This window comes from Panthera onca, chromosome C2 (genome assembly GCF_046562875.1).
Source record: "Panthera onca isolate mPanOnc1 chromosome C2, mPanOnc1 haplotype 2, whole genome shotgun sequence".
NCBI classification, from domain to species: Eukaryota; Metazoa; Chordata; class Mammalia; order Carnivora; family Felidae; genus Panthera; species Panthera onca.
The window spans coordinates 13,301,983-13,327,585 of NC_138347.1; the positions used below are offsets into that span (position 1 = coordinate 13,301,983).

General features: G+C 44.7%; 1 protein-coding gene and 1 non-coding gene across 2 annotated transcripts; one reads left to right on the forward strand and one right to left on the reverse strand.

The window, feature by feature from the left end:
- Positions 1-447: 447 nt before the first annotated feature.
- On the reverse strand, positions 448-8,852 carry SOD1 (superoxide dismutase 1). Its single transcript, XM_060640379.3, has 5 exons — positions 8,678-8,852; positions 4,185-4,278; positions 2,680-2,749; positions 1,701-1,818; positions 448-660 (listed from the first exon to the last, which is right to left on the reverse strand). Exons 1-5 carry the CDS (start codon positions 8,747-8,749, stop codon positions 553-555), a joined length of 462 nt encoding a protein of 153 aa, XP_060496362.1. The 5' UTR covers positions 8,750-8,852; the 3' UTR covers positions 448-552.
- Positions 8,853-25,291: 16,439 nt separating this feature from the next.
- On the forward strand, positions 25,292-25,393 carry LOC132684449 (U6 spliceosomal RNA). Its single transcript, XR_009612669.1, has one exon. It is a non-coding gene; the product is annotated as a U6 spliceosomal RNA (small nuclear RNA).
- The last annotated feature ends 210 nt before the right edge of the window (positions 25,394-25,603 follow it).

The window sequence follows — 25,603 nt, forward strand, 5'->3', positions numbered from 1 at the left end:
GCTGACAAAAGATATTTGTCCAAGATTGAAATTGAGGTTAGTCTTAGCTAAAAGACCGGCTGCTAAAAATTTAAACATCATTTAAAACACTTTGAAAAGTGACCTCTATGAAACATGTAATACCTGTCAACCTACTACTAAATCTGTTCTGTTCAAACTCTATGTAGGGTATCAAGAGCTAATTTTGAGTTTCAATCTGGATACTTCACTAGGTTCAAAATTCAGTGCCATATGGTATATTTGTTTATTGCGGGCTTGAATGAGAATTGAAGAAATTCAGACAATGAAGTTTAATACCCATATGATTATTAAGCCTGGCAAAATACAGAGATCATTGAAACAGACATTTTAACTGAATAGGAGTTTTATAAAATTATACAAATCTTCCAAGTGATCATAAATCAGTTCTCATTACAGGTACTTAAAGCAATTAAAAAGTCACACAAATTACACTTTTAAAGTTACAGTGTTTAATGTTTATCAAGTGAAATTTCTACAACTAGCAAGATAACATAGGAGTTACTAGGACTCAGATCGCATCCTAGGGAATATTTACTTGGCGATCCCAATGACACCACAAGCCAAACGACTCCCAGCGTTTCCCGTTTGCGTACTTTCTTCATTTCCACCTTTGCCCAAGTCATCTCGTTTCTCGTGGACCTTCAAAAAGTTTTAAGAACATTAACATACTTAGTGCTAGCAAGTAATTACCACCTCTTCCCAACAATACCCAAAAGACTTTTAAGAACCACTTAATGTTAGAAAACACCATGTTAAAATAATTCCTAGCAGGGAAATACGCTAATATTTAATCTAGTAGTAAAAAACAGCAACAACTACTACTCAGAGCTTTCACTTGATGATTCAGATGGAAGTTAACTGTCCATGCTAGGTTTGAGCTGCTATCGCTAAAACCCCAACAACTCTTCTAGGCCACCACGTGCCAATGTTAACCCTCCGTGAGAAATGTTCATGGCCTCAATTACACGTATTCTCTTACAATAAACATTGTTTTGGAGAGAAAAGAAAAGGAAGGTGAATTTTAAAAACTCAAAATTGTGCCTAATGAACTAGAAGTCTAAATGATCTTAAAAATATCTCGGGACTATTTAAATAACAGCATTTTCAATTTGGCTCATCTAACACTGATCGATGATTTTTCTGCCTCACAACTACAACTGAAGAAAAGTCAAGGGTCAGCTGTAAAGAAAGGACTACAGGCAACAGAGAGCCTAGACTACTTGGTGTTTGTGAGAACCAGATGCAGCTCCCAGGCAGTCCCTTCCACGTGTTAGACAAGTGACCATAACCTGCAGATGCGAATAAGGAATACTGAGGCCTGTCTCAGATTTTAGACCTAACAAAATGTTCTGTTTAACTACGGGGGGCGGAGGGGGACATTCAATCGTGGCAAGAAAATACGGCCATTTAAAAACCAGACAAAGACGACTTCTGCTTCCACAATACGGATCTAATATGATCAAACGTAACCTACTCTACTACTGCATCTTAGCAGAACAGTGTTCGTAACCAACCTAGATCATTAATTCATCGTCACTGTCATCGATAGGTTAACTGCTTTTCCTAATCTGAACTAAAAGTACAATGTATGTGGATCAGGATCGATAATCATGAAATTGTGAGAAGATACAGGACTGTTAGAAAAAACTGTACGCATATCCTATTATATGAAAACTCACCACCATCGTGCGGCCAATGATGGAATGGTCTCCTGAGAGTGCAATCAGAGAATCTTCCATAGACACGTTGGCCACACCGTCCTTGCCAGCAGTTACGTTGCCAAGGTCTCCAACATGCCTAACATTGAAAAAGCGTCAGGGATTAGGACTAATTTCCATTTACCTTACCATCAGGCTAGTTTGTGAGCTGAATTAAAAACTGAGTCGGATACATAAGGATGGACAAAGAGGTGGATACAATATGTATCAAATAGGACCCACTTTTTCAGAATGACAAAATTTTGGAACATACAAACCAGAAACAACTTGACATTCTAGACCCATTGCTCTTCAAAGCTTCAAATCTACAAAGTAATACTCTGGGAAGAATCGTGGGATGGGGGCACATCTAGAATTTCAGTGGTAAAGTGCAAAGGGTAAATTCTGAGTTATGCCTGTTACTTCTTGGCATGGCTAAGAAAGCTATGCCCCAGGCCTGTTATAAAAATAAATTACTCCCAGTCCTTAAATTTAGTATTTTCCTGAAAGGCTCTCTCAGGAAACACACATACAAATGGACTCACTGAATTTTCAGTAACAATTTTATCTACAAGGCTACCTATGTTTCACAATGATGGTTTATGTTGCTAGTGGTTGACAGTACTGTTATTCATGACATTTCCTGTATTAGTTCCCTTTGGCACTTGTATTAGTTCTATATTCAATAAATGCTACAAAACCAAATCGTCTTAAGTGTCCCCATTTGTCAGTTACCAGCCCAGGGAATAAGCCGCTCCAGCACTTGGGGATACAGGGTTACTTGGGGCGGGGTGGGAGGCATACATACATAGAGGGCCTACCTAGAAGGCAGTGAATTCAAGAGCAGAGGTGGGGAAGACCACTCAGTTATGTCAGCGTGCAATCTACAAGTACTATACCCGCTCTGACCCGACAAGCCAGTGCCATACTTTTGAGAAGAGTTAAGCACTTTGTCACTCACCTCTCTTCATCTTTTGGCCCACCGTGTTTTTTGGATAGAGGATTAAAGTGAGGGCCTGCACTGGTACAGCCTATTTGCCAAAAGCAAAAACAAAAAGGTAGCTAAATTATGAATCCGAATTCCAAAATAAATTCTTAAAACAAACTGGTCATTACTAAAACCTCAAACAGAGAAAATACTGACCTACATCATAACTTCTAGGTTCATAAAAACAGGAAGCAACACCTTAAGACAAAATAAAATAGGCAAGCAGTAGGGACAAGTTCTAACTAGTGTGTGTGACAGCGGTAAAGGTAATACCCTTCTCTGGGCTTTGATTTCTTCACTGCCCCGTAAAACAAGAGGGCCAAGACTTGATCTTCATGGTTCTTCTATCATTAAAACCCCAGGATTATGACTGTAGTTTATAAGGTAGCATACCTTAACTACAAAAACTCACCTCCCCAGCAACACACTACCAAGGAGCCCTACTGTGGCCTTTACTTGGTACCCGCAGAATATAAAATGGCACCTTCTGTCTAAGGGCCAAGGCTGTTGCCTCACAGAACTCCAGGAGTTGGCATTCAGAATATATTCTGTAAAAATGGCACTCTTGTGCTTCAGGGAAGGCCTTTCTCACAGAACACAACAATGCAGAAAGTGCTTTTGTGACATGGCTCTCTTCCCTCAGCAGGTGACGAAAAGTCTCCATTGTTTACAGCTACTACCCAGCTCCCCCAGGGAGAAGACACACAGGTTACAGGAAGCAGCACAGTAAGTCCAAGCGGCCGGGCACACACCTCCCAAAGCAGAGCCAGGAAAAAAGTAAAGAGCAACCTGAGGAGTTTTAGTAATTGTTGAAATAGATCAAAGCGTGTCATTAAATCACAATTTTTACAGCAACTAAATTACAGAACAGTAAAAACAAATTCCAGCAAGATGAATCAAGTTTTCACCATAAAAAGTCTCAACACCCAGTTCAGATTACTCAAATATGGTAGAAGAGGATTAAATGCATTTTAACCCATAAACTTTTGTTAACTTGCTTCTAATTAATGGAACTCAATCCAAAGCATCAAGAGTTTACATTCTTTTTTCATATTTGACTTTACTTCTGTCCCACTAAGACCCCTGCGTCGGCAGCAGGAGCTATTCTTACAGGATGATGCAAATAAATGCAGACCCTGTGCTTGAAGCACCCACCCTCAACCCCAGCTCACAAACACCCGCGATCACTATGGCAGTAAGAAAGTAGCTTTTTTGTTTTCTAAAAAAATACTTGAGACTCTTTTATAATCAAGATATGATCATAAAAAGAAACAAAAACCACATCAACTTCTTCCTCTTCCTTTCCACACTTCAAGAGTCCAAAGCCAGTGCTATGGCTCATTTCCCTAAGGTCGACCTTAGTAATCATATTATCTTGACTTTTTTTTTTTTTTTCCATGTTAAGGGGTAGCTCTACTCAGTACATTTATCTTATTGTGTGAAACAGGTAGGAGTCCCTGGACCAACACAACACCCACCTTGTGTATTATCTCCAAACTGATGGACGTGGAATCCATGCTCGCCTTCAGTCAATCCTCTAATGGTTCCTGATACCACAACAGGCCCATTGCCCTTTAGTCAAAGAAAAGTGCAAGAAGTTTGAGAGAGCAAGTGCTGCTAAACAAAGAAAACAGGTGAATTATCTTTACCAGTCACAGGAAAAGAACACGGGAGTTGAAAGATCTGTGTCCAAATCCCAGGCCCACCCCTTTCTAGCGAGCTATTTAACTGTTCCAGGCCAGGGACCCAACACTAGGGAGATGTGACCTTGTTCTAAGACAGCCCAGGAGCCCTGAAGCCAGCATCACAATTAAATAAAAGAGCCCAGTGGCGCCTGGGTGGCTCAGTGGGTTGAGGATGAGTATCTGACTTCCACTCAGGTCATGATCTTATGGTTCTTGGGTTCAAGCCCCACATCATGCTCGCTGCTGTCAGCTAGGACCCTGCTTCGGATCCTCTGTCCCCCTCTCTCTCTGTCCCTCCCCTGCTTGTTCTCTCTCAAAAATAAACATTAAAATAAATAAAATAGCCCAGAAAAAGCACCTAATCAGAGTGGCAAGTAGAGTGAGCACTTAAATGGTAGATTATAGACTTTGTAGGGATTGACTCCCTTACAGTGAATATGTAACATGAATAAGTTATTTATTTTGTAAATACTTTTGAATATGCTATATCTGCACATGCTGAATAGGTGTATGTATCAAATTTTTAACCCAAATGTCAACACATCATAGCACCTTTTTTTATTCATGCAGACCCTCTTCCATAAAGCAAACGTGCAAATTTGCCTTCAAAAAAAAAAAAAAAAAAAAAGGAAAGAAAGAAAGAAAAAAAAAGAAACAAAACGAAACGACACTAATCATATACAACTAACCTAGGATCCCTGGTTCTCCACTCTCCCCCTAGATGGGTATTTATCAGTTTCCACCAGAGATATTTTTTTTATTAATAGCCAGAAAATATCCTGTCCCACTGTCCCCGGGGGACTGATTCTGCTCTAACCAAAGGTACTGTCTTCTAAAGTCATTTTAGGCATTCAAACCCAGATAACCTTTCCACTCTGACAGCACAGAGAAAGGGCAATGAAAACACAAAGGCAGAAAAACACATAGGGATCACCACGCAGGCAACAATAATAGGTAACAGTACTATACAGCTACATACAGAAAGAAAGAAAGTTAACTAGTATAGCTACAAAGAGATTTTAGGAACTAAAATAAAACACACACAGAAGTACACATGATGGCGTCTTTGTTTTTAGCTTGGTTTGTTTTTTAATAGTCAGGGCCAACAGTTACAAGAGGTGTTGGCCTTGAACATCTGACTTCCCATTGGATACAAAGCACCGCTCAAAGGAAGTAGTGTGGCAACTGCTGCCCTTCTTTGCTTTTTGAGGACAGATACACTAGAATTTTTCCAAACATAAGCTTTAATTCTGTAAAAACCAAAATGAGAGTGTTACCCCCCCCCCCCCCCAGAATACACGGCGTTACCAAGAGCACAGAGACAAAGGGCAGGGTCTTCCCAGCATCTGCACACGGGTCCTGGGTAAAGGCAGAGCACACGGGAGTAGCTCAGCAGTAAGCTGCCTAGTTACAGCCCTACAGGGGCTGCGCTGTTGTCTTAAATGAGTAAAAACAGGTCAGGGAAGCGAAAGGAATATAAACCAACTGGTCCCGCAGAGTGCTGTCCTGAGCTAACGAAGGCTCAAATTTTTCAAAAGATCTCCAAATTTTTCAAAAAGAAGCCAGGAATCTGGACTTCTGGGTGAAAATTTTAGATTTTTAAAAACTGGAAACTAATCCAAAAATATTTTAAGTTTATTTTTATTTAATTTGACAGAGAGCAAGCAAGGGAGGGGCAGACAAAGAGGGAAAAAGAATCCCAAGCAAGCTCTGTGCTGTCAGCAAAGAGCCAAATGAGGGGCTCGAACTCACAAACCATGCTTAACTGACTGAGCCACCCAGATGCCCCACTAATCCAGAATTTTAAACGCTCTCTAAACCAAACAAATATGGTTTATTTCCAATTTAACACACCTGCATATCCGTAGAGCTGTAATGCTCAACTACACAAGGATCTTTTATCAGGTACAAACAGCACCACCAAAATGAAGTTTGGAACTTGAAAAAGGGGAGTCATACATGCAGCTCAGGGAAGGTGCGTAGATTGAGTTACGTATGGATTCACAGCTCGGCTTCTGAATGTAAAGCAGAAGCCATTTCTGCATAGCCAGAGGGAAGGGATCCCTCAGAAGCTGCCCAGATTCTCTAGTATTTTGGCAAAATTACACAAGGAGAGAAGAGGAGCAAAACAAAGTCTGGCAAATGAAAGCAGCAAAATTTAGTCAACTGCCAAAAAGCCTTTTCCAGAAAATTTGCAAACCACTCGAAGGATAAAATTAAACTCCCTTGCATAAATTTCATAAACAGGGACACTTACAAAGATTACTTTTCCTGTCCTCTCACATTTCTGTAAGCCCCTTTAAAGATTAAACCTCATTCATATATTGAATATCATGATTATCAAGCAAAGTACGACAATTTTCCATCAGTTCGTAACCTTGCTAAGATTTGGGAGACAAATCTAAAACATGTGTTTCATAATATAATTAATGAGTATTTCTGTATACTTTATTTTTTGACCATCTCAGTAGGGGGCTTGTTGGTAGAGCAATTTCAAAACCACTTTACAGAAAATTTGGTTAAATCAATGTCCAGACAAGCAAGTTGAGTGACACTCCAGGTCTCCTGACTTCCAACTCCAAAATCCCATCCACTACCCTCTAAAAGTTCTCAAAGCTTGATGCAAATTAGTACTAGTGTAGAAACTAAACCCAACAATGCTCAGGGGCACCTGGGTGTCTTAGTGGGTTAAGCTTCGGACTCTCAATCTCAGCTCAGGCCATGATCTCACAATTCGTCAGATCCAGCCCTGCATCAAGCTCGCTGCGATGTCAGTGCCAGGCCTGCTTGGGATTCTCTTTCTCTCTCTCTCTGCCCACCCCCCCCCCCCCCCCCACACACACACTGGTTCTCTCCCTCTGAAAATAAACATTAAAAAAAAAAAAAAAAAAAAGCCAACCAGCCATGCTCATATTGCGCCCTGACAGATTTTGATATAATTGATCTGGAATTAGTATCAGTATCACATTTTTTAAAAGCTCCCCAAATGAGTCTACTGTGCACCCAGGGTAAAACATCGCAGGTCTGGAAAACACCCAAGGGAGTAGGTTAGATCTCTGGCTTCTGGAGCTTTGGAGGAGGAAAAGGAGCTTTGCCCAGGGCCATCTTCTTTGACTTTACAGCCAGACCATGACCCAGAGCAAGGGTCAGCAAACTTTTCTGCAAGGGGCCAAGGTTTCTGTCCCCTTAAAATCAAAAACAAACGGAGACCAGCCTTGATAATTCCCTGATCAGACAAAACCAAGTTAGTCATACAAGCAAAAGCTTAATTGGCTTATTTGGCAAGACTAACTTGACACGGGTCATTTCTTATTTATGCCTTGTGGAAATGGTAAGCAAAAGTCAAGCTGTTTCCCAAGGTCAGTATGTGGTAGCCACTAACCAATTTCTTAGCATCTAAGAAAACTGAAATCATAACCCATCACTGCGAAACATAAAGTCACTGCCTTCTCACTACAGAAGATGCTTGATGACAATATATACCCCTCAGCCGCGTTCCATGAATTGGTCTGAGTGCTCCCGGTTCACGACCATCTTTTGGTGTGTGCACAATAAACTTCCACTAATCAGTACTTCAGGGATTCAATGGTTTTATTTCTTTGTACAGTCGCATGACTCTTGTTTTTTAGGACCCTCTGAACTAACCATATACAAACCACTCTTAGCTCCGGGGTTGTACGAACACCCGCATGGGGACGGGCTGTGCCCACAGGCTGCAAGCTGCAGACCCCTTGAGCGGAAAGGAAACCCCAAAGCGGGGTAACGGATGCGACTATACCCAGGTGGCTCTGCCGCACTCGCCACCACCAACCCCCCCCCACCCCCCCCGCCCCATTCCCGAACCTCAAGGGCGGCCAGGCCCCGGACTGCGCAACTCCGAATCGGCACGAGCTTCAGGACCCAGAAAACGACCCCGCAAGGAAGGGCCACAGCCTCTGCAAAAACGTCACGTCTCCGCCCCGGCCTACCGACGCGGCGACGCCGGCCCAGGCCCTCGGGGCAGCCGGCCTCCGTCCGCGCTCTCCAAGCACCCCCGGGGCCGCCCGAGGCTCCTTCCCTGCACCCCCGCCCAGGCCTAGCCACGCACCGCCGCCCCTGCCCGGCCCGCCCGGTGACTCAGCACTCGGCCGCCGCACCGCCGCGGGGCAGAGGCCTCGGGCGGCGCGAACCCGCAGACTCCGCGCGGCGGGGGCGTGACGAAGGCGGCTCGAGGCCCGGCGGGCCCGCGCTCCGGGGCACAGGTGAGCGGGCGCGGCCTTCCCGCCGGCCTCCGCCCCAGCCCTTGCCTTCTGTACGAAGTGGATGGTGCCCTCCACCGGGCCCTGGCCCTTCAGCACGCACACGGCCTTCATCTCCATGACTCTCGGGGTCCGGTCCGAGCTTCGAGGGCTCCGAGGACACCGGAGGACGCCGCAGAAGACGCCGACGCAAACCGAGGTGGCCGCGCCGCGCGCTCTTAAAGGCCGAAACTCTGGCTCCGCCCACCCTGGCCCGGAACCAATCGTCCCCCGCGCTCAGCCCGCGCCCCACAGGGCTTTGGCACGCGAGTGGCCTGGAACGACCGGGGGCGGGACTAAGGGGCGGCGTGGGGAACCTTGCGTCCCGCGCCGCCGGCTCCCTCCGCCCCGCGGCTCGAAAACGCCCAGAAACATGGAACTGTGGAAAAAATCAGCCATTCCCTTCCAGCCTGTGGATTGCAGTACGCGAACCTGGGGAAATGAGGTATACGTGGCACGCCTTTAATTTCTTAAGTCACTTTGTCTGGAAATGTCATCGGTTATAATGACCTTGTCTCCTCTGTTGCTTGGAAATTGGGATGCGTCAAGCTGGTTGCTTTTTGTGGTTTTCATGTGTGTCTTGTTTCTTGGGTTTCTGAGGGTGTGTAAGGTCGGCGCATCTGAATCCCTGCCCTTGCCTTTTCTTCCCTGCGGTTGTTTTCGTCCTTTGCACACAGAGTTGGTAATCTGGCTAGAGGAACTCTGTGTTCTCTTCACAGTTTTCCTGTTAGACCGAGAAGGCCACAACCGGTGAGAATCCCAAAACGTCAGCTGACTGACTTCTGCACGTCTCTCGTGTTTCGTCCGGCCCTCCTGCCCCAGCGGTCGGGGAGGAGGGCAGAATGGGCACACAATTTATACCTCCAAACGCCGGAATATTGCTTAGTCTTCCAGAAAGACATTCCCAAATTTGTTACGAAATGAGCAAAAACACAAACTACTTGTGTGTGTATGTTATTAAAGGATAAACATATTCACGGTGTGCTCCGAAATGTACAGAAAGATGGACAGGAGACTCTGGCACCTTTGGGGTGCAAATTTAACTTCTGCTAGGTTCTCGTAGATTTTTTTTTTTTTTTTTTTTTTACAGTGAATGTGAATTTGTTTGCAACGATATGGCTTTGAGAATCCTATCCACCTTCCTCCGCACACACTTTTGCAGGGAGGCTAGTTTGATAGGCCATGGGAAGGGGGCGGCGCCTGGGTGGCTCAGTCTGTTGAGCATGGGACTCTTGGTTTCGGCTAAGGTCATGATCTTATGGTTCCTGGGTTCAAGCCCCACCTGGGGAGGGCAGAGCCTGCTTGGGATTCTCTCTCTCCTCTCTCTCTGCCCCTTCCCCTGCTCTCTCTCTCTCTCTCTCTCTCTCCCTCTCTCTCTCTCAAAAAAAGAATAATAAACTTAAAAAAAAAAAAGTTGAGGGGCGCCTGGGTGGCTCAGTCAGTTAAGTGTCCGACTTTGGTTCCGGTCGTGATCTCACGTTTCATGAGTTCAAGCCCCGCATCGGGCTCTGTGCTGACAGCTCAGAGCCTGGAGCCTGCTTTGGATTCTGTGTCTCCCCCTCTCTCTGCCCCTCCCCCGCTTATGCTGTCTCTCTGTTCCTCAAAAAATGAATAAATGCTAAAAAAAAAAAAAAATTTAAAAAAAAAAGTTGATATTTTTAAAATAAACCACGCTGGGGGCATGGAGGAGAGTAGGCATCTTCATCTTCCACCCCGACAGGGCATGCCTGACTGAACACCTACAAAGTTGACTAAACTGTTTTTGGAGGTGGGATGAAGTTACCTTAAAGTGGAAGTGTGCATTAGAGTCACCCAAAGGGCTCGTTAAACTGCAGGTTGCTGTGGTTCTGGAACTTTCATTCCTGACTTGTTCCCAGGTAGCACCGGTGCTGCTGGCCTGGGACCTCGCTTTGAGAAGCTGTGGCTTGCAGGAGTTCTTGCCCACGAAAGCAGGAAAATTGAGGCAAAGGGCTGGACCCTACCTGACTCCAAAGAGGAGATGGGGAAAGTGTCCTGAAAAGAAAAGTGGAGACAAGGAGACCCCGACAGGGGCCAAGAAGGGACAGACATACGGGAAAAAGAGCTCTGCTTGCTGGGGATTTGTGTTCTGTTTGCTTTGTGGGATTTTTAAATCCTCCCCATTTCCTGAGAACTCTTCACCATGGGATCCATATTTCCCTCAGTCGGCAGGATTCGGTGGTGAGGATGACAAAATACTGAGACCTAATCCAAGGCCACAGTGACACCAGGGCAGGGAGTGCTTCAGCCACATCTGTGTTAAACCTTATTTATTTATTTAGATCCTTAGACTCCAAGGCTTCCTCTACCTGAGATGCACAATCCACATTTTTTATCGTCCTCTCAAAAGTGCACATATTTGTAATTTTGCTGCTTATACTTACTATTCTCCAGGCATATGCCAACAGAGAGTTGGATAAATGTGTGCATGCCAACCAAAGGGCCTTTGCTCAAGGTCTAAGTTTCTTTGGGTTCCAGGAAGTTAGAGAGTCAGGTTTCAGTCCATCGGGAGTACTTGGCAAGGATCCAGCCCCCGAACCAGCCAGCCCATGGATGCAAAGAACGGCCTGGGACAGGGGCTTGGTTCTCTCTTGAGCTATTCAGATGAAGCCTGGGCATCCCCCTGTTTTGGTCAGTGGAAGGCCTTTGTTGTCCTGCCAGTTTAGAGGACCCCGGAGGTTCATTCCCAGCACTGCCCTCCCTCCTGGGCAAGGGAGTTCCTGGCCCTGGGCCCCATACTTTAGAAGGCCCTGTTCTGCCCCTCCTCAAGCCAGCTCTCCTGAGGGGGAAAGAGTCTGTGGAGCCAGGAGGGTGAACCTTACCCCTCCTTCTAGAACAGGGTTACGGAATTTAAATACAGGCATACCTCATTTTGTTGCACTTCACTTTATCATGCTTGGCAGATGTCGCATTTTTTGACGGATTGAAGGTTTGTGGCAACCCTGATCAAACACGTCTGTTGGCACCATTTTTCCAACAGCCTTTGCTCACTTTGCTCACTTTGCTCACTCTCTGTGTCACATTTTTGGTAATTCTTGCAGTATATCAAGCTTTGTTATTATTACGTTATGATCTGTGATCAGTGATTACGACTGGCTGAAAGCCCAGATGATGGTTAGCATTTTTTAGCAATAAGGTATTTTTAAATTAAGGTGTGTACATTTTTTTAGACTTGATGCTGTTGCACACTTACTGGACTTTCATATAGTGTAAACAAAACCGTAAATTAATCTGACTTCCTTTATTGCAATATTCACGTTATTGCAGGGGTCTGGAACCAAGCCCACAATATCTCCAAGGCGTGCCTGTATGTGATCTTGAGCAGTATTGTGTCCTTCTACAACAGGGTATCTGAGTCTTGGCGCTATTAATATTGGGTCAGATAACACTTGTTGTTGTTGTCCTGTACCTTGTAGGATGTTTAGTAGCATCCCCGGGCCTCTACCCAGTAGATGCTCTAACACCCCCCCTCCGCAAGCTGTGACAAGCCGAATACCACTACAAATTGCCAACTGTTCCCTGAGGGGCAAAATTGCCCCCAGTTGAGAACCACTGTTCTCAACTGTTCAGAACTGTCATTAAATATGTAAGACCTTGGAATTTCTTGGCACACTAGACCTGTTTCCAGGGCTTGGACACACCAAAGATGGATTGTGCCACCATGGGTATGTGTCTGAATTTGACCATAGGCCCCCTCAGTGCACCTTGAAGCCTGGGGCTGGGGAAGGAAGGAAGGACCAGGGACAGAGGACTGGCGTTCATTCTTTTGCCGCCTTCCTACATAGAACTCAAGAAGTCCAAGAATTCCATATTTGAATCTGCCTTCTGGGTCTTTATGAAGGTATATTTGTTAAGGCAGAGGATAGGGTATATTTTATTTGGCTGTTATCTTGATTTATATCATTTAAATATTTAGTGTATGGTGCCCTTGCCCCAGTCTTGTAAACGTTAGGGCAGGCCTATTCGTTTGAACCTTGGGATTCCGTGATGGCTTTGGACTCAATTCCATAATTTAGCCCCAGAGTTCGTGTGTTTCAAACTGGAGTGTGACCAGAGTACTCAGACGGGTAATTTTGAAAAGTTCACTGTTGTACCAGGCCAGTCCGATTGAGAATCATTATCTCCAAGAAGTCCAAAGAGTCCTAAAGTAGCTGGGCTTGTCTTGAGCCCCAGAATGTGGCTGGAATTTGACAGTCAGAATAGAGCACAGGTAATCCAGAGCGACTTTGATTTTATAGGGAATGATGAAGGGGGATAGATGTCTCCGATATTACTGCAGCCTGTGTAGATGACTAAGCAGCTTGTGATGTGTCATTCTGGCATTCCTGAGAATGAAAATCAGTGTTTTGGGGACCTCTGTCGTTGAGAGGTGAGTGAGAAGGTAGACTAGAAATTCAGTCTTGCGTTTCCATTTTCCCCTTCCTCTTCTTCCTTTCCTAGGGCTCATTTTTCTACTTTTCTCTTTTATCTCATCTTTCTCTTTCCCTGAATCATTTGTATTTCTGTGACTGCAAGTAATTTCCCCCTTATATCTTCATCATTCTCGGTAAATATTTAGTTTTCTATTAATCTCCTTCATATCACACATCACAAAGGGATTATCACCAAGGCCTTTGCTAATGAAAACATATTTTTATATGAATTGTAGGAAAACGTCCGAGCTAGGGATAATCCAAAAGAAGCAAAGTAGAAAGAGAGAGGGTTTTTTTAATGCTAAGAAACAAATGCACCAACAACTAGGAAGCCCACGAGAAACTGTTAAAAGTGGTATTAGCTAGTTTTTCTGCAGCTATTAAAATGCAGATGATAGTAAATCCCCCAACCTGAAACCTATTCCCAATAAACCTTGTAAGAAGATTATATCACAGAATCATGAAGTATCGGAGGCATTTTTAAAAGTTGGAAAGTGAATAGCGTAAGAGTTAATGTAGATTGTTACGTTAGTAAGCAGGAGTGAACAGTCTGCAATTAGAAGTTTGCAAACTGTGATTGCCAGTTAGCTGGATATTTAATAATCTCATCAATAACATATGTCATATGCTTTATTTTCAGCAGTTCCAAGCTGGTCTCTGGCTCAGTCTGGCCCACAGTGTCTTCTTGGATAATTCTGTCTAGATCTCGGCTGTAAATCGAAGCTACCTGGGCCCCACATTAGAACCACCTGGGAGTTTTTTGGGGTTTTTTTAGACACTGGGCTTGTGGGGGGCAACTGGGTGGCTCAGTTGGTTGAACGTCTGACCTCAGCTCAGGTCATGATCTCTGGGTAGCTGGGTGGCTGAGTGGGTTCAACATCCAACTCGGTTTCAGCTCAGGTCGTGATATCATGGTTCATGGGTTTGAGCCCTGCACTGGCAGAGCCTGGTTCAGATTCTCCCTCCCTCTCTCTCTGCCCCTCCCCCGCTTATGCTAGCTCACTCTCAAAAATAAATAAACTTGAAAAGAAAAAAGACATTCCTTCTGGGGCACCTGGGTGGCTCAGTCGGTTAAGTGTCCAGCTTCAGCTCAGGTCATGATCTCACAGTTCATGGGTTCGAGCCCCATGTCGTGCTCTGTGCTGACAGCTCAGAGCCTGGAGCTTGCTTCGGGTTCTGGGTCTCCCTCTCTCACTGCCCCTCCCCTGCTCGCGCTCTGTCTCTCTCTGTCAAAAATAAGTAAATATTAAAAAAAAAAAATTTTTTTTTAAGAAACTAACAATGGTTTTCTTTGAGAATGGGTATTGTTTTATCACATGAGAAAAATAACACCTTTATTTGGTGAAACAAGCATAACCAGGTTTCTGTTATGTGCAGTCAAAAGCAGTTTCTAACTGATAAAGAGGAGAAGCCACCCAAGGAGTTTTAGCAGGAAGCAGCACGATTGTGTTCATATGTGAGGGTGATTCCTAGGATATCTGAGTGTGGGGACTGACCAAGGGTTGGGTGGACTGAAGGCAGAGAGGCCATTTGGGAGCCGTGATAAGGTCCTGGCCTAAGGCCATTACTGGAAAAAAAGGGGAGAGATAATGGAAATGCAACTGCTAGCCTCATTGACTATCAACGGTCAGGATGGGGGGTGGGGGGGGTGGCAAATGTAGTTTCTGGGTTCAGGCTTGGGGCACAGGGTGTGGATGGTGGTGCTATTTACCAAGGAAAGCAAGTGGAAGGATAAAGAGCCTCATTCAGGACAGGATGCATCTGGGGTGCCTGAGGAACCTTGGAAGTGCCAAGCTGGCATTGTCCACCTGGATGTGGGTCTGAACCTCAGGGTCACTTCTAAGTCCAGGCTCTATATCAAATTTAACACACATGCTATTCAGATTTATAAAGAAAATATAGTAATTTGTTCCCTCTAGGCGGATGTAATTGTCTTCATGATCCTCTACCACTTTAGGTGGGTAAGAGCTGGGTGAGACTTGGATGTGCCAGTGATGTTATGTCAAGTTCATCTAGTTTAATCAGTTTAGAGCAGTGATTTGCACACCTTAGTATAAGAATTAGCTAGAAGGCTTTTTAATACCCAGGTTGTAGGTCCCCACCCCCGAAAGTTTTTATTTATTTTTATTTTTTAATTATTTTTCTAAATGTTTATTTTTGAGAGAGAGACAGAGTGTGAGTGGGGGAGGAGCAGAGAGAGAGGGAGACACAGAATCCGAAGCAGGCTCCAGGCCCTGAGCGGTCAGCACAGAGCCCGATGCGGGGTTCGAACTCACAAACCGCGAGATCATGACCCAAGCTGAAGTTGGATGCTTACCGACTGAGCCACCCAGGCGCCACCCTCCCGCCCCGAAACTTTTTAAAAAGAAATACCTTGATTAAAATATAATTTATATACTATAAAAAAATCACCCATTATAAGTGTACACTTCAGTGATTTCTTTCTTTTTTTTAAAGTAAATTTGCATAGTTGGCAATCATTACCAAAATTCAGTTTTAAAACTTCTCTGTCAGCCCAATAAGTTTCCTCCTGCTGGTTTTTGCTTAATCCCTTCTCCCATCCCAAGCCCTAGGCAACCACTGATCTGCCTTTTTCTCTATAAATTTGCCTTTTCTGGACATTTTTTGTAAATGGAACCATACAACATGTAGTCTTCTGCATCTGACTTCTTTCTTTTTTTTTTTTTAATTTTTTTTAATGTTTGTTTACTTTTGAGAGAGAAAGAGAGAGAGCACAAGCAGGAGAGGGACAGAGAGAGAGGGAGACACAGATCTGAAGCAGCCTCCATCCAGGCTCTGAGCTTTTAGCACAGAGCCCAATGCAGGGCTCGAACCTGCTAACCGTGAGATCGTGACCTGAGCCAAAGTCAGATGCTTAACGAACTAAACCACCCAGGCGCCCGAGTGTTTTCACTTAGTATAATGTTTTAGAGCTTAATCTGTGTTGTAGCATGTATCAGTAGCTCATTCCTTTTTATGTCTAAATGGTATTTTATTATATGTATATACTACAAATTGTTTTTCCACTCACAAGTTGATGGACATTGGATTTGTTGTGGGTTGAATTGTGACCCCTCCAAAATTCATACATTGAAGTCTAACCTCCCTTACATTGGAATGTGATCTTATTTGGAAATAGGGTTTTGTAGATTGCTGATCTAGTGACTCTTTAATCACTATGAAATATCCCTCTAACATCTTATTTAGCTGATGTCCATATAATAGCCGCTTCAACTTTCTTATCATTATTATTTTCATGATATATCTTTTTTCATTTTTTTACTTTCAGACTGTTTGTGTCTCTGAATCTAAATGTGTCTCTTGCAGAGAGCATGTATTTGGATCTTGCTTTTTTTTATCCAATCTGAATATCTCCACTTTTCGATTGGGATGTTTAGGCCATTCACATTTTTAAAATTTTTATTATTTTTTAATGTTTATTTATTTTTGAGAGAGAGAGAGAGAGATAAAGCATGAGCAGGAGAGGGGCAGAGACAGAGGGAGACACAGAATCCGAAGCAGTCTCCAGACTCTGAGCTGTCAACATAGAGCTCAACATGGGACTCAAACTCATGAAGGGCGAGATCATGACCTGAGCTGAAGTCGGACATCCAACCGACTGAGCCATCCAGGCACCCCTAGGCCATTCACATTTAATATAATTAATAATATGTTTGGATTTACATTTGCTATTTTGCTATTTGTCTTCTATATGTCTTCTTCTTTGCTTCTCTGTTCCTCTTTTATTGCTTTCTTTTGTGCTAAATATTTTTTGGTATAGCATTGAAATTCCTCTTAACTTTTTTTTACTATTTTAAAATGAATTTTCTTAGTAGTTGCTCTACAGATTACAGCATCTAAACTTACCAAATCTAGTTGAGATTAACACAAATTTACTTCTGGCAAAATATAGAAACTTTACCGCAGTATAGCTCAGTTCTCTTCCCCTTCTCATGTATTACTATTGTTGTATGTATTACATTTATACGTGGTATGAACCCAACAATACAGTGCTATGAGTGTTGCTTTACGTAATCTTATATCTTGTAAAGAAATGAAGAGGAGAAATGAGGAAATAATGTTTAAAAAGTCTTTTATATTAACCCACATATTTACCACTTCCAGTGCTTTTTATTTTTCCCTGTGCATCTAATTGCCATCTGATGTCACTTCCTTTCAGTCTGAAAGACTTCCTGTAATACTTCCTGAAAGGCAAGGCTGCCGTCTCTTCCACTGACAGTGTCACTGGACGTGGGCATCATGTCCCCTACACTAACTCCCCTGGGCCCCCCTCAACCACAGCAGCATGGCTGCCAGCCGTCACGGCCTGTCCCGCCCCGGCAGAGCCTTCACACCCACTGGGCTGGCGGGCATAGAAGCAGTCCCAGGCCAGAATGCCTTGGACATCCTCTGTTCTGACCCACAGGTCAACAGTTTTCAAGCATAAACACTTCTCAGATGGTCGTATGCCTCTGGCCCATTTCCGGAGCGCTGAAATTGTCATTCTTGTCAATTTTGTCTCGCTTTATAGTTGCATTCTGGGGAGAGGATTTGCTGACCTTTTCACTTGGCCATAGCCAGAAGTCACCTTCCTCTCCCTGTGTTTATGATCCATTAGACCTGGGTGTAGCTAGAGAATTTACATTTAGTGTATTCTCAGGTAATGCTGGTTGTCCCAGAGAGCACACTTTTGAAAACCACTGCTTTATTTATTTATTTTTTTTACCAATTTGATTTGATTTGATTTTTTTAGTGTTTATTTATTTTGAGAGAGAGAGAGAGCGCGCGCGCACACACATAGGCAGGGGGTGGGGCATAGAGAGAGGGAGAGAATCTCAAGCAGGCTCTGCATTGTCAGTGCTGCCCCGCACAGGGCTCCATCTCGTGAACCGTGAGATCATGACCTGAGCCAAAATCAAGGGCCGGATGCTCAACTGACTGAGCCACCCAGGCGCCCCCAGAAAACCACTGTTTTAGATTAACTCAGTGCTTTTTAGACACTTAAAGCACCTTTCTCATGAACTTGTTATGAGCATGCATAAAACTTTATTTAAATTTGCTATAGAAGAGCAAGGCATGGAATAAAGCCAGTTCAGAGATTTCTTTTGGTAAAAACTTTTGATAGAAGTAAGGAGACCAGAGGCACCTGGGTGGCTCAGTTGGTTCAGCGTCAGACTCTTGATTTTGGCTCAGGTCATGATCTCACAGTCGTGAGATCGAGCCTAATGTCCTCCCCCCCCCCACACACAACCTTTGCACTGGGCGATGAACCCGCTTAAGGTTCTCTCTTTCCCCCCCCTGCCCTCTGTTCGTGTGCATGCGCTGTCTCTCAAAAAAATGAAAAAAGTAAGCTAATATTGTTAACGTTAGGTTCAAAAAGGACTGTCAGGTGAACGATTGTCTATTCAGTATCAGCCTGATGGTTAGCGCTTCAGGTGATTCATAACAAGACAGTGCAGGTAAATCTAACTGCCCACAGAGGCTCTTAATCTCATCAGAGTCTACGAGAAAATTGCTTAATTATTTTCTCATAAATGCTAGTCACTTTCCGGAGGAGGTTATTAATTATCCCAAACCCCACACTTCTCCATCTGGAGAAGCCTGCCTTCCTCAGACTGTGGACAGTCTCCTGTCTCACTGGTAGATGCTGAGTTTCCCTCCATTCCTGAGAGTGCGCTCCAGGATCGACTCTGGGCACCAGTGGAGGAGGGCACCTTCTATCCATGTGATGTCATCAGGGTCCTTGTTGGTTTCTGCCGTGGAGCAGCTGGTCCAGTATGGTTCTGGACTGGGTGACAGCTGTGGTGTCACTGGTCCCACCTGTGGTTCCAACCATTTGCCTCATCCCCAGGTCCCTACTTCTTTGCCCTGCCCCCAGTCTTCTGCTGGCCTACCGGTTGATTTGGCCTCTTTGTATTCCGACACTGGGGCCCACAGAAACCTCAGGTGCCGTAGGGACCAGGCATAGGCCACGTGAAGCTCTTCAGACCTCCCTCTCCTGACATTTCCCTCCATACCCGGCTGCACCCGCCTGGTGCCAAGTTGAAATGTCTCCTCACATGGACCTTCTCCAAGACCTTTGATCTTCTTCCGCCCGCTCTTGTATGCATGCCACTAACCCTCTTAAAGTTCTCAAGATCTTCCATGTCTCTCTCTGTGTTTCTGCCTCAGCCCTCAGAACTAGGGAGAGAGGAAGTACTTGTTGCCTCTGCAGCTCTCTTTTTCCCTCACTTCCCACAATATTGAGGAAAAAGTGTTTCACTTTCTCCACCTGAGAGGGCCTCAAATTTTCTGTGCGTCAGAACCCTCTGGAGAGCTTGTTAAAGAACAGATGACTCAGCCCCACCCCTCAGCGTTTCTGATCCAGCAGGTCCAAGATGGGGCCTGAGAATGTGCATTTCTTTTTTTTTTAAATTTTTTTTTTTCAACATTTTTTATTTATTTTTGGGACAGAGAGAGACAGAGCATGAACGGGGGAGGGGCAGAGAGAGAGGGAGACACAGAATCGGAAACAGGCTCCAGGCTCCGAGCCATCAGCCCAGAGCCTGACGCGGGGCTCGAACTCACGGACCGCGAGATCGTGACCTGGCTGAAGTCGGACGCTTAACCGACTGCGCCACCCAGGTGCCCCGAGAATGTGCATTTCTAATGGGCCGCCAGGACCTGCTGCTGCTGCTGGTCTGCTAGCCACACTTTATTTGGTTATTCTAATTTTGCATGTTAAATACAATTAAAGGAACTAAATATCGTCAGACTGCCATGAGTCTTGATTCAGACAAAACACACACTGAGTACCTAAGGTCTGTAGAATATGTTTGGTTTTACCAAACTATTACCAAAAATGATAGTAATTTTTTTTAAAGATTTTATTATTTTTTAAGAAAACTTTTTTAATGTTTATTTATTCTTGACAGATAGAGGATGAGCAGGGGAGAGCCAGAGAGAGAGGGAGACCCAGAATCTGAAGCAGACGCCAGGCTCTGAGCTGTCAGCCCAGAGCCCGACGCGGGGCTCAAACCCACAAACTGTGAGATCATGACCTGAGCCAAAGACGCTTAACTGACCGAGCCACCCAGATGCCCCTAAGATTTTATTTTTAAGTAACCTCTATACATGGGGCTCAAACCCACAACCCCCAGACCAAGAGTCACATGCTCCACCGACTGAGCCAGCCAGGTGCCCCCCTTCAAAATAACAGTTACCTTCCTTCATATGCCACTTGATCAGGGCTCTTTTCCCCCTTACAGTTTTCTCATAACATGTGCTTTCTGTTAACCTTTCAGTGTCTTATAGTACAGGGCTTCGAGTCACATTAATTCTAGGGGTGCCTGGGTGGCTCAGTCAGTTAAGCATCCAACTTCGACTTAGGTCATGATCTCATGATTTGTGAGTTCAAGCCCCACATCGGACTCTGTGCTGACAGCTCAGAGTCTGGAACCTGCTTCATATTCTCTTTCTCTCTCTCTCTCTCTCTCTCTCTGCCCCTCCCCTGCTCACACTCTGTCTCTCTTTCTCAAAAATAAATAAATGTCAAAAAAATTTAAAAAAGAAAAGTAAGGAGGTCAGCTCCACTTCTGGGCATAAACCCAAAAGAATTGAAAGCAGCTCATGAACAGGTAGTTATTTGTATACCCATGTTTCTTTAGCAGCCTTATTTGAAATAACCACAAGGTTGAAGCAACCCAAGTGTCCCTGGACAAATGGGTAAACAAAATGTGGTACAGAGATGCAGTGGAATATTACTCAGCCTTAAACAGGAAGGAGGGAAATCCTTACACTTGCTACAACAGGAATGAACCATGAGGTTACCTTCCATTATGCTGAATGATAGAAGCCAGACACAAAAGGACAAACACTGTGTGATTCCATTTGTATGAGGGACCCAGAGGAGGCCACAGACAACAGAAAGTAGAATGGTGGGTGCCAGGGGCTGGGGGAGGGGAGAATGGGGGGGTTGTTGTTCAATGGGGATAGAGTTTCAGTTTCGCAAGACGAAAAAAGATCTGGAGGTAGATGGTGGTGATGGTTGCAGAAATATGAATGTACTAGGTACCACTGAACTGTGTACTTAAAAATGGTTATGAGGGGCACCTGGGTGGCTCAGTCAGTTAAGCGTCCGACTTCGGCTCAGGTCATGATCTCGCGGTCCGTGAGTTCGAGCCCCACGTCGGGCTCTGTGCTGACCGCTCGGAGCCTGGAGCCTGTTTCGGATTCTGTGTCTCCCTCTCTCTCTGACCCTGCCCCGTTCATGCTCTGTCTCTGTCTCAAAAATAAATAAACGTTAAAAAAGGGTTATGGTAGTAAATTTTTTGTTATGTGTATTTTATCGCAATTAAAAACAAGTAAGTGAAGGAACAGGGAAGAGTGAAGAGGGGTCATTTTTGCCTTGTTTCACACCAGGGAATTTCACACGCGAGGGCCTGCCCAGGATCGTGGCCCCTGTGAGTGATGTGCACTCACTCCTTTCTTCCTGGGCCCCACCTCCAACCCACTGGCCATAAGAAGTCTTCCTGGAAATCAGAAATGGCCCCTTTTCTAGAAGAGTACTGCTTAAAGATGAAAAATTGGTCATTCACTGGGTTCTTGTGTTGTGAGGTCTGTTTTATTTTTGTTGTTGAAGGGAAGCGCAGGAACACGTGTTTGTTTTAGAGCCATCGGTGATAGCCACTGACCCCTTGCACTGCCCACTTCCCAACTTAAAGCTCTTTAGTTTGCAGTGAGAGTAGCAAGAAAGCAAACGTTAAGCCAGGCACTCGCCACCCCCCCCCCCCCCGCTGCCACCAGCTCTCCACCCCCAAGAAGGAAGGTTTACTCATTCCTGTAATTTACTTTTCATGTTTGCATTTCACCGTGTCCTCCCCCATTAGAATGTGAGCTGTCATGAGTGCAGAGACTTGTTTGTTTTACTGGCCAGTGTATTCCAAATGCCTGGATCAATCAATAAGCATTTGAGAATGAATGACTTCTATCTCTACTCCCGATAGCTGATGGGGTATGAGAACTCAAGGCCTCATGTGGGGACTGGGGACTTGTCCTCACCCCCGCCCCCTTTGTCCAGCAAGCCAAAGCCCTCGGGTCCAAAGATCTCAGATAGGACTGAGGAGAAGGAGAGCTGGCCAGGAGGCCCCACTTAGGCATTAAGTCCAAAACTTCACCTAGCAGCCCTGGGAGAGGGAGCCAGAAACAGGGTTGGGAGGGAAGGGAAGGACTTTTACCTGTATAGCCTTTTGGGCCATTTGACTTTGCCATGTTCATGTACTGTGTTAATTTTTCCAAAAATATTATAGTTTTTTTTTAAATGCTTAACTATTAAAAATACTACGAAGCAAATTTTTAGGATATAAGATTCACCTTTGGTTGGAGCACCAGGGTGGCTCAGTCAGTTAATCAGACTCTTGATTTCCACTCAGGTCAGGATCTCATGGTTCGTGAGTTTGAGCCCCACTACGCTGACAGTGTGGAGCCTGCTTGGGATCCTCTCTCTCCCTCTCTGCCCCTCCCCTGCTCACCCTCTGTCTCTCATTCTCTCAAAATAAATAAATAGGCATTAAAAAAAAAATTCACCTTTGGTTGGGACTTAAAAACAAGCCAGCCAGCCCTAAATTGAGTTGCTTGTGTTAAGTCCCACATCACCAAACCGAGAATTAATTGAACTACAGTTTTGGCTCTCCCAGAAATGGAATCTCAAACCAGTCAGTCAGGAATCAGCAATAGTTAGGTGTTCTGCCTGAGAGACTCCCTGCCGTCCCCAAAGAAAAGTAACCTTTCAGTAACCAACCCACTTTTTTGCCCAGTATAATTCCCTTGTTCCTGTTCCCTTCTGCCTATAAAAGTCTTTCGTTTTCAGCTGGGAGCTCCTTGGGGCTCCTATCTGTTAGATTGGGTGCTGTCTGATTGCGGTCGATTTTTGCTCCAAGTCTTAAAATGTTTAATATGCTTCAGTTTACTTTCAACAAGACTGAGGTAAGTTTTTCAGTTTTCAGAGAGTCTTTTCCTTTAGAATTAGAAATAACTGAAAGCCAGCTCACAGGAGTGTCCTTCTTCAACCTTGACCTTGCCTGTCTTACTCATCATGAAACCACTAGTGCCAGCATAGCACTGGCACAGAGCGAACTCTTAATAAATATTTGATGGATCAATCAATTGGTATCAAAAGAAGATGCAGGCTGCTTATGTTCCTCAAGTCCGCATTTCGCTAACGAAAGGATATTTGTGTCCAGTGTGATACTGTGCTGAAATATATATGTGATCTTTTTCCATGTCTGGCACAGAGCTCCTTTAAAAAGCCCTTGCAATTCCATAAGTGATAAGAGCATTAGCGAGGTGACTTTTGAAAGCACCTAAGGATGGAAACCGGTTGCCTTGAGAACCAACCGTGTGCCTCAAGGGTCAGAACTTAATTTCGCCTCCCCTGCCCTACACAAGGGGGGGGGGGGAGGGCTGGAGGTTGGATCTCACCAGTGGCCAGTGGTTTAATCAGTCAGACCTATCCAGCGAGATCTCCACAAGATCCCAAAAGGACTGGTGTACAGAGCTTGTGGGTGGGTGAACATGTGGAGATTTAGGGAGAGTGGCACCCCGGGAGAGGGCATGGGAGCTCTCCACCCTTTCCCCCCTTTGCCCTATGCATCTCTTCTAGCTGGCTGTTCCTGAGGCATATCTTCTTTTGATAATAAACCAGTAATCTAGCAAGCGACATGTTCCTCTTCAGTTCTGTGAGCCGCTCTAACAAATTAATCAAGCCCAAGGAGGGGGCCATTAGAACCTCGGATCTACAGCTGGCTGGTCAGAAGCACAGGTGATAAATTGGGCTTATGATAAGCTTCTGAGGTGGAGGGGTGGTGAGACCATTCTTGCAGGACTGAGACCTCAACCTGTGGAATCTGATGCTTTCTCTGGGTAGATGGTGGCAGAATTGAGTTGAACTGTAGGACACCTAGCTGGTGTCCGGATACTTGTTGAACGGTGTGGGGAGCCCCTCCCCCAACACACGCACATTAGGATTGGTACTAGAATCATTTTACACAGAAATCAGCAGAGTGTATAATATTTATTGTTCATTAGTTGAGATGACGGATGAGAACCTTAGATTTTAAGTTGGGCCAAGATGCCCAGACTCTTAAAACTGGAGAAAGATGGAAGGTATCTGAGCAGTCAGGGAAGCCCAAAATGCTGGTTGATTTCCCTTAGAGCGTCTAGAATGGCCCACATGAAGGGAAGTCACATTTCGATCATGTCACGTTCATATTGAAGGAGCTGACCATGAAATGATCATTGGGACAGATTCCGTCTCTGGAGTCAATCCACCAACTGCAGATTTGGAGAACTGTAGCAGACCCCTGTCCGGGAATAACAACTGATGCTCCAAACCAAGAATATAAGTGACATGTGACAAGACCCTGACATTCTTTTTTTTTTTTTTTTTTTTTTTGATGTTTATTTATTTTTGAAAGAGAGAAAGTGTGTGTGTGCATGAGCAGGGGAGGGGCAGATTGAGGGAGACAGAGAATCCAAAGCGGGCTCTGCACTGACAGCAGAAAGCCCGCTGTGGGGCTTGAACTCACAAACCATGAGATCACGACCTGAGCTGAAATCAAGAGTTGGCTGCTCAAATGACTGAGCCACCCAGGTGCCCCAAGAACCTGACATTCTTAAGAGAGGTGTAGGGACCTCCCCTCATAACTTGCTAAGAGGTGGCCGGACAAGTTTTTGACCTGGAACCATCGCCTCCTATGGTCTCTATTGGAAGAAGGGAGTGATCTGTCAGCCAGATCAGAGTGAACATTTCTTTGAAGAGCATGTTGGCTTGTGGGCGGGAGGGTGATTTTCCACTGCCACCCCCCAAACTCCAGGCAAGTAATGCCTAGAGTGCAGGGGTTGCCTGCCTGCAGAGGAGAAAGACCCAATACCAGGCCAAGCTGGAGAAGGTTCAGGGAGTGGCTGGGGGTGGGGGCGGGGGCAGGAGTTGTGGGATGAAGAGGAGTTGGGGAATGGAGGAGGACTTTGCTTTTTCACTTTTACTCGCTGTTCTGCTTAATTTTGTTTTTAAAGATTTCATTAAGTAATCTCTACACCCGGCATGGGGCTGGGACTTACAACCCATGAGATCAGGAATTGCATGTTCCACCAACTGAGCCGGCCAGGCATGCCCTGGTTAATTTTTAATTGTTCAAAAGCTGGGTATATTTATTGGTTGCTTGGCAGCACATATACTAAAATCGGGACTATATGAAGAAGATTAATATAATCCCTACACAAGGATGACATAAAAATTTGTGAAGCAGATTTGATCATTATGAGTAATGTATAGAATCATTGAGTCATTATATTGTATACCTGAAATTAATACAACACTTCATATTAACTATACTTGAATAAAAAATAAAAAGACTGAGTATAGAGACAGCCCATGTTCCTGGATAGGAAAATATTATAAAGATATCAATTCTCAAATTATTTTATATTTTTAATGCAATTCTAATGAGAATTCCAATGGTTTTCTTTT

What these genes read in the sequence shown, in the direction of transcription:
- SOD1 (XM_060640379.3), bottom strand. Translation starts at nt 8,749, where the DNA reads ATGGAGATGAAGGCCGTGTGCGTGCTGAAGGGCCAGGGCCCGGTGGAG. An exon ending in GTTTGGAGATAATACACAAG is followed by an intron (nt 2,750 to 4,184) that starts GTGGGTGTTGTG and finishes TTTGGCAAATAG; the next exon opens with GCTGTACCAGTGCAGGCCCT. An exon ending in TCATTGGCCGCACGATGGTG is followed by an intron (nt 661 to 1,700) that starts GTGAGTTTTCAT and finishes AACTTTTTGAAG; the next exon opens with GTCCACGAGAAACGAGATGA.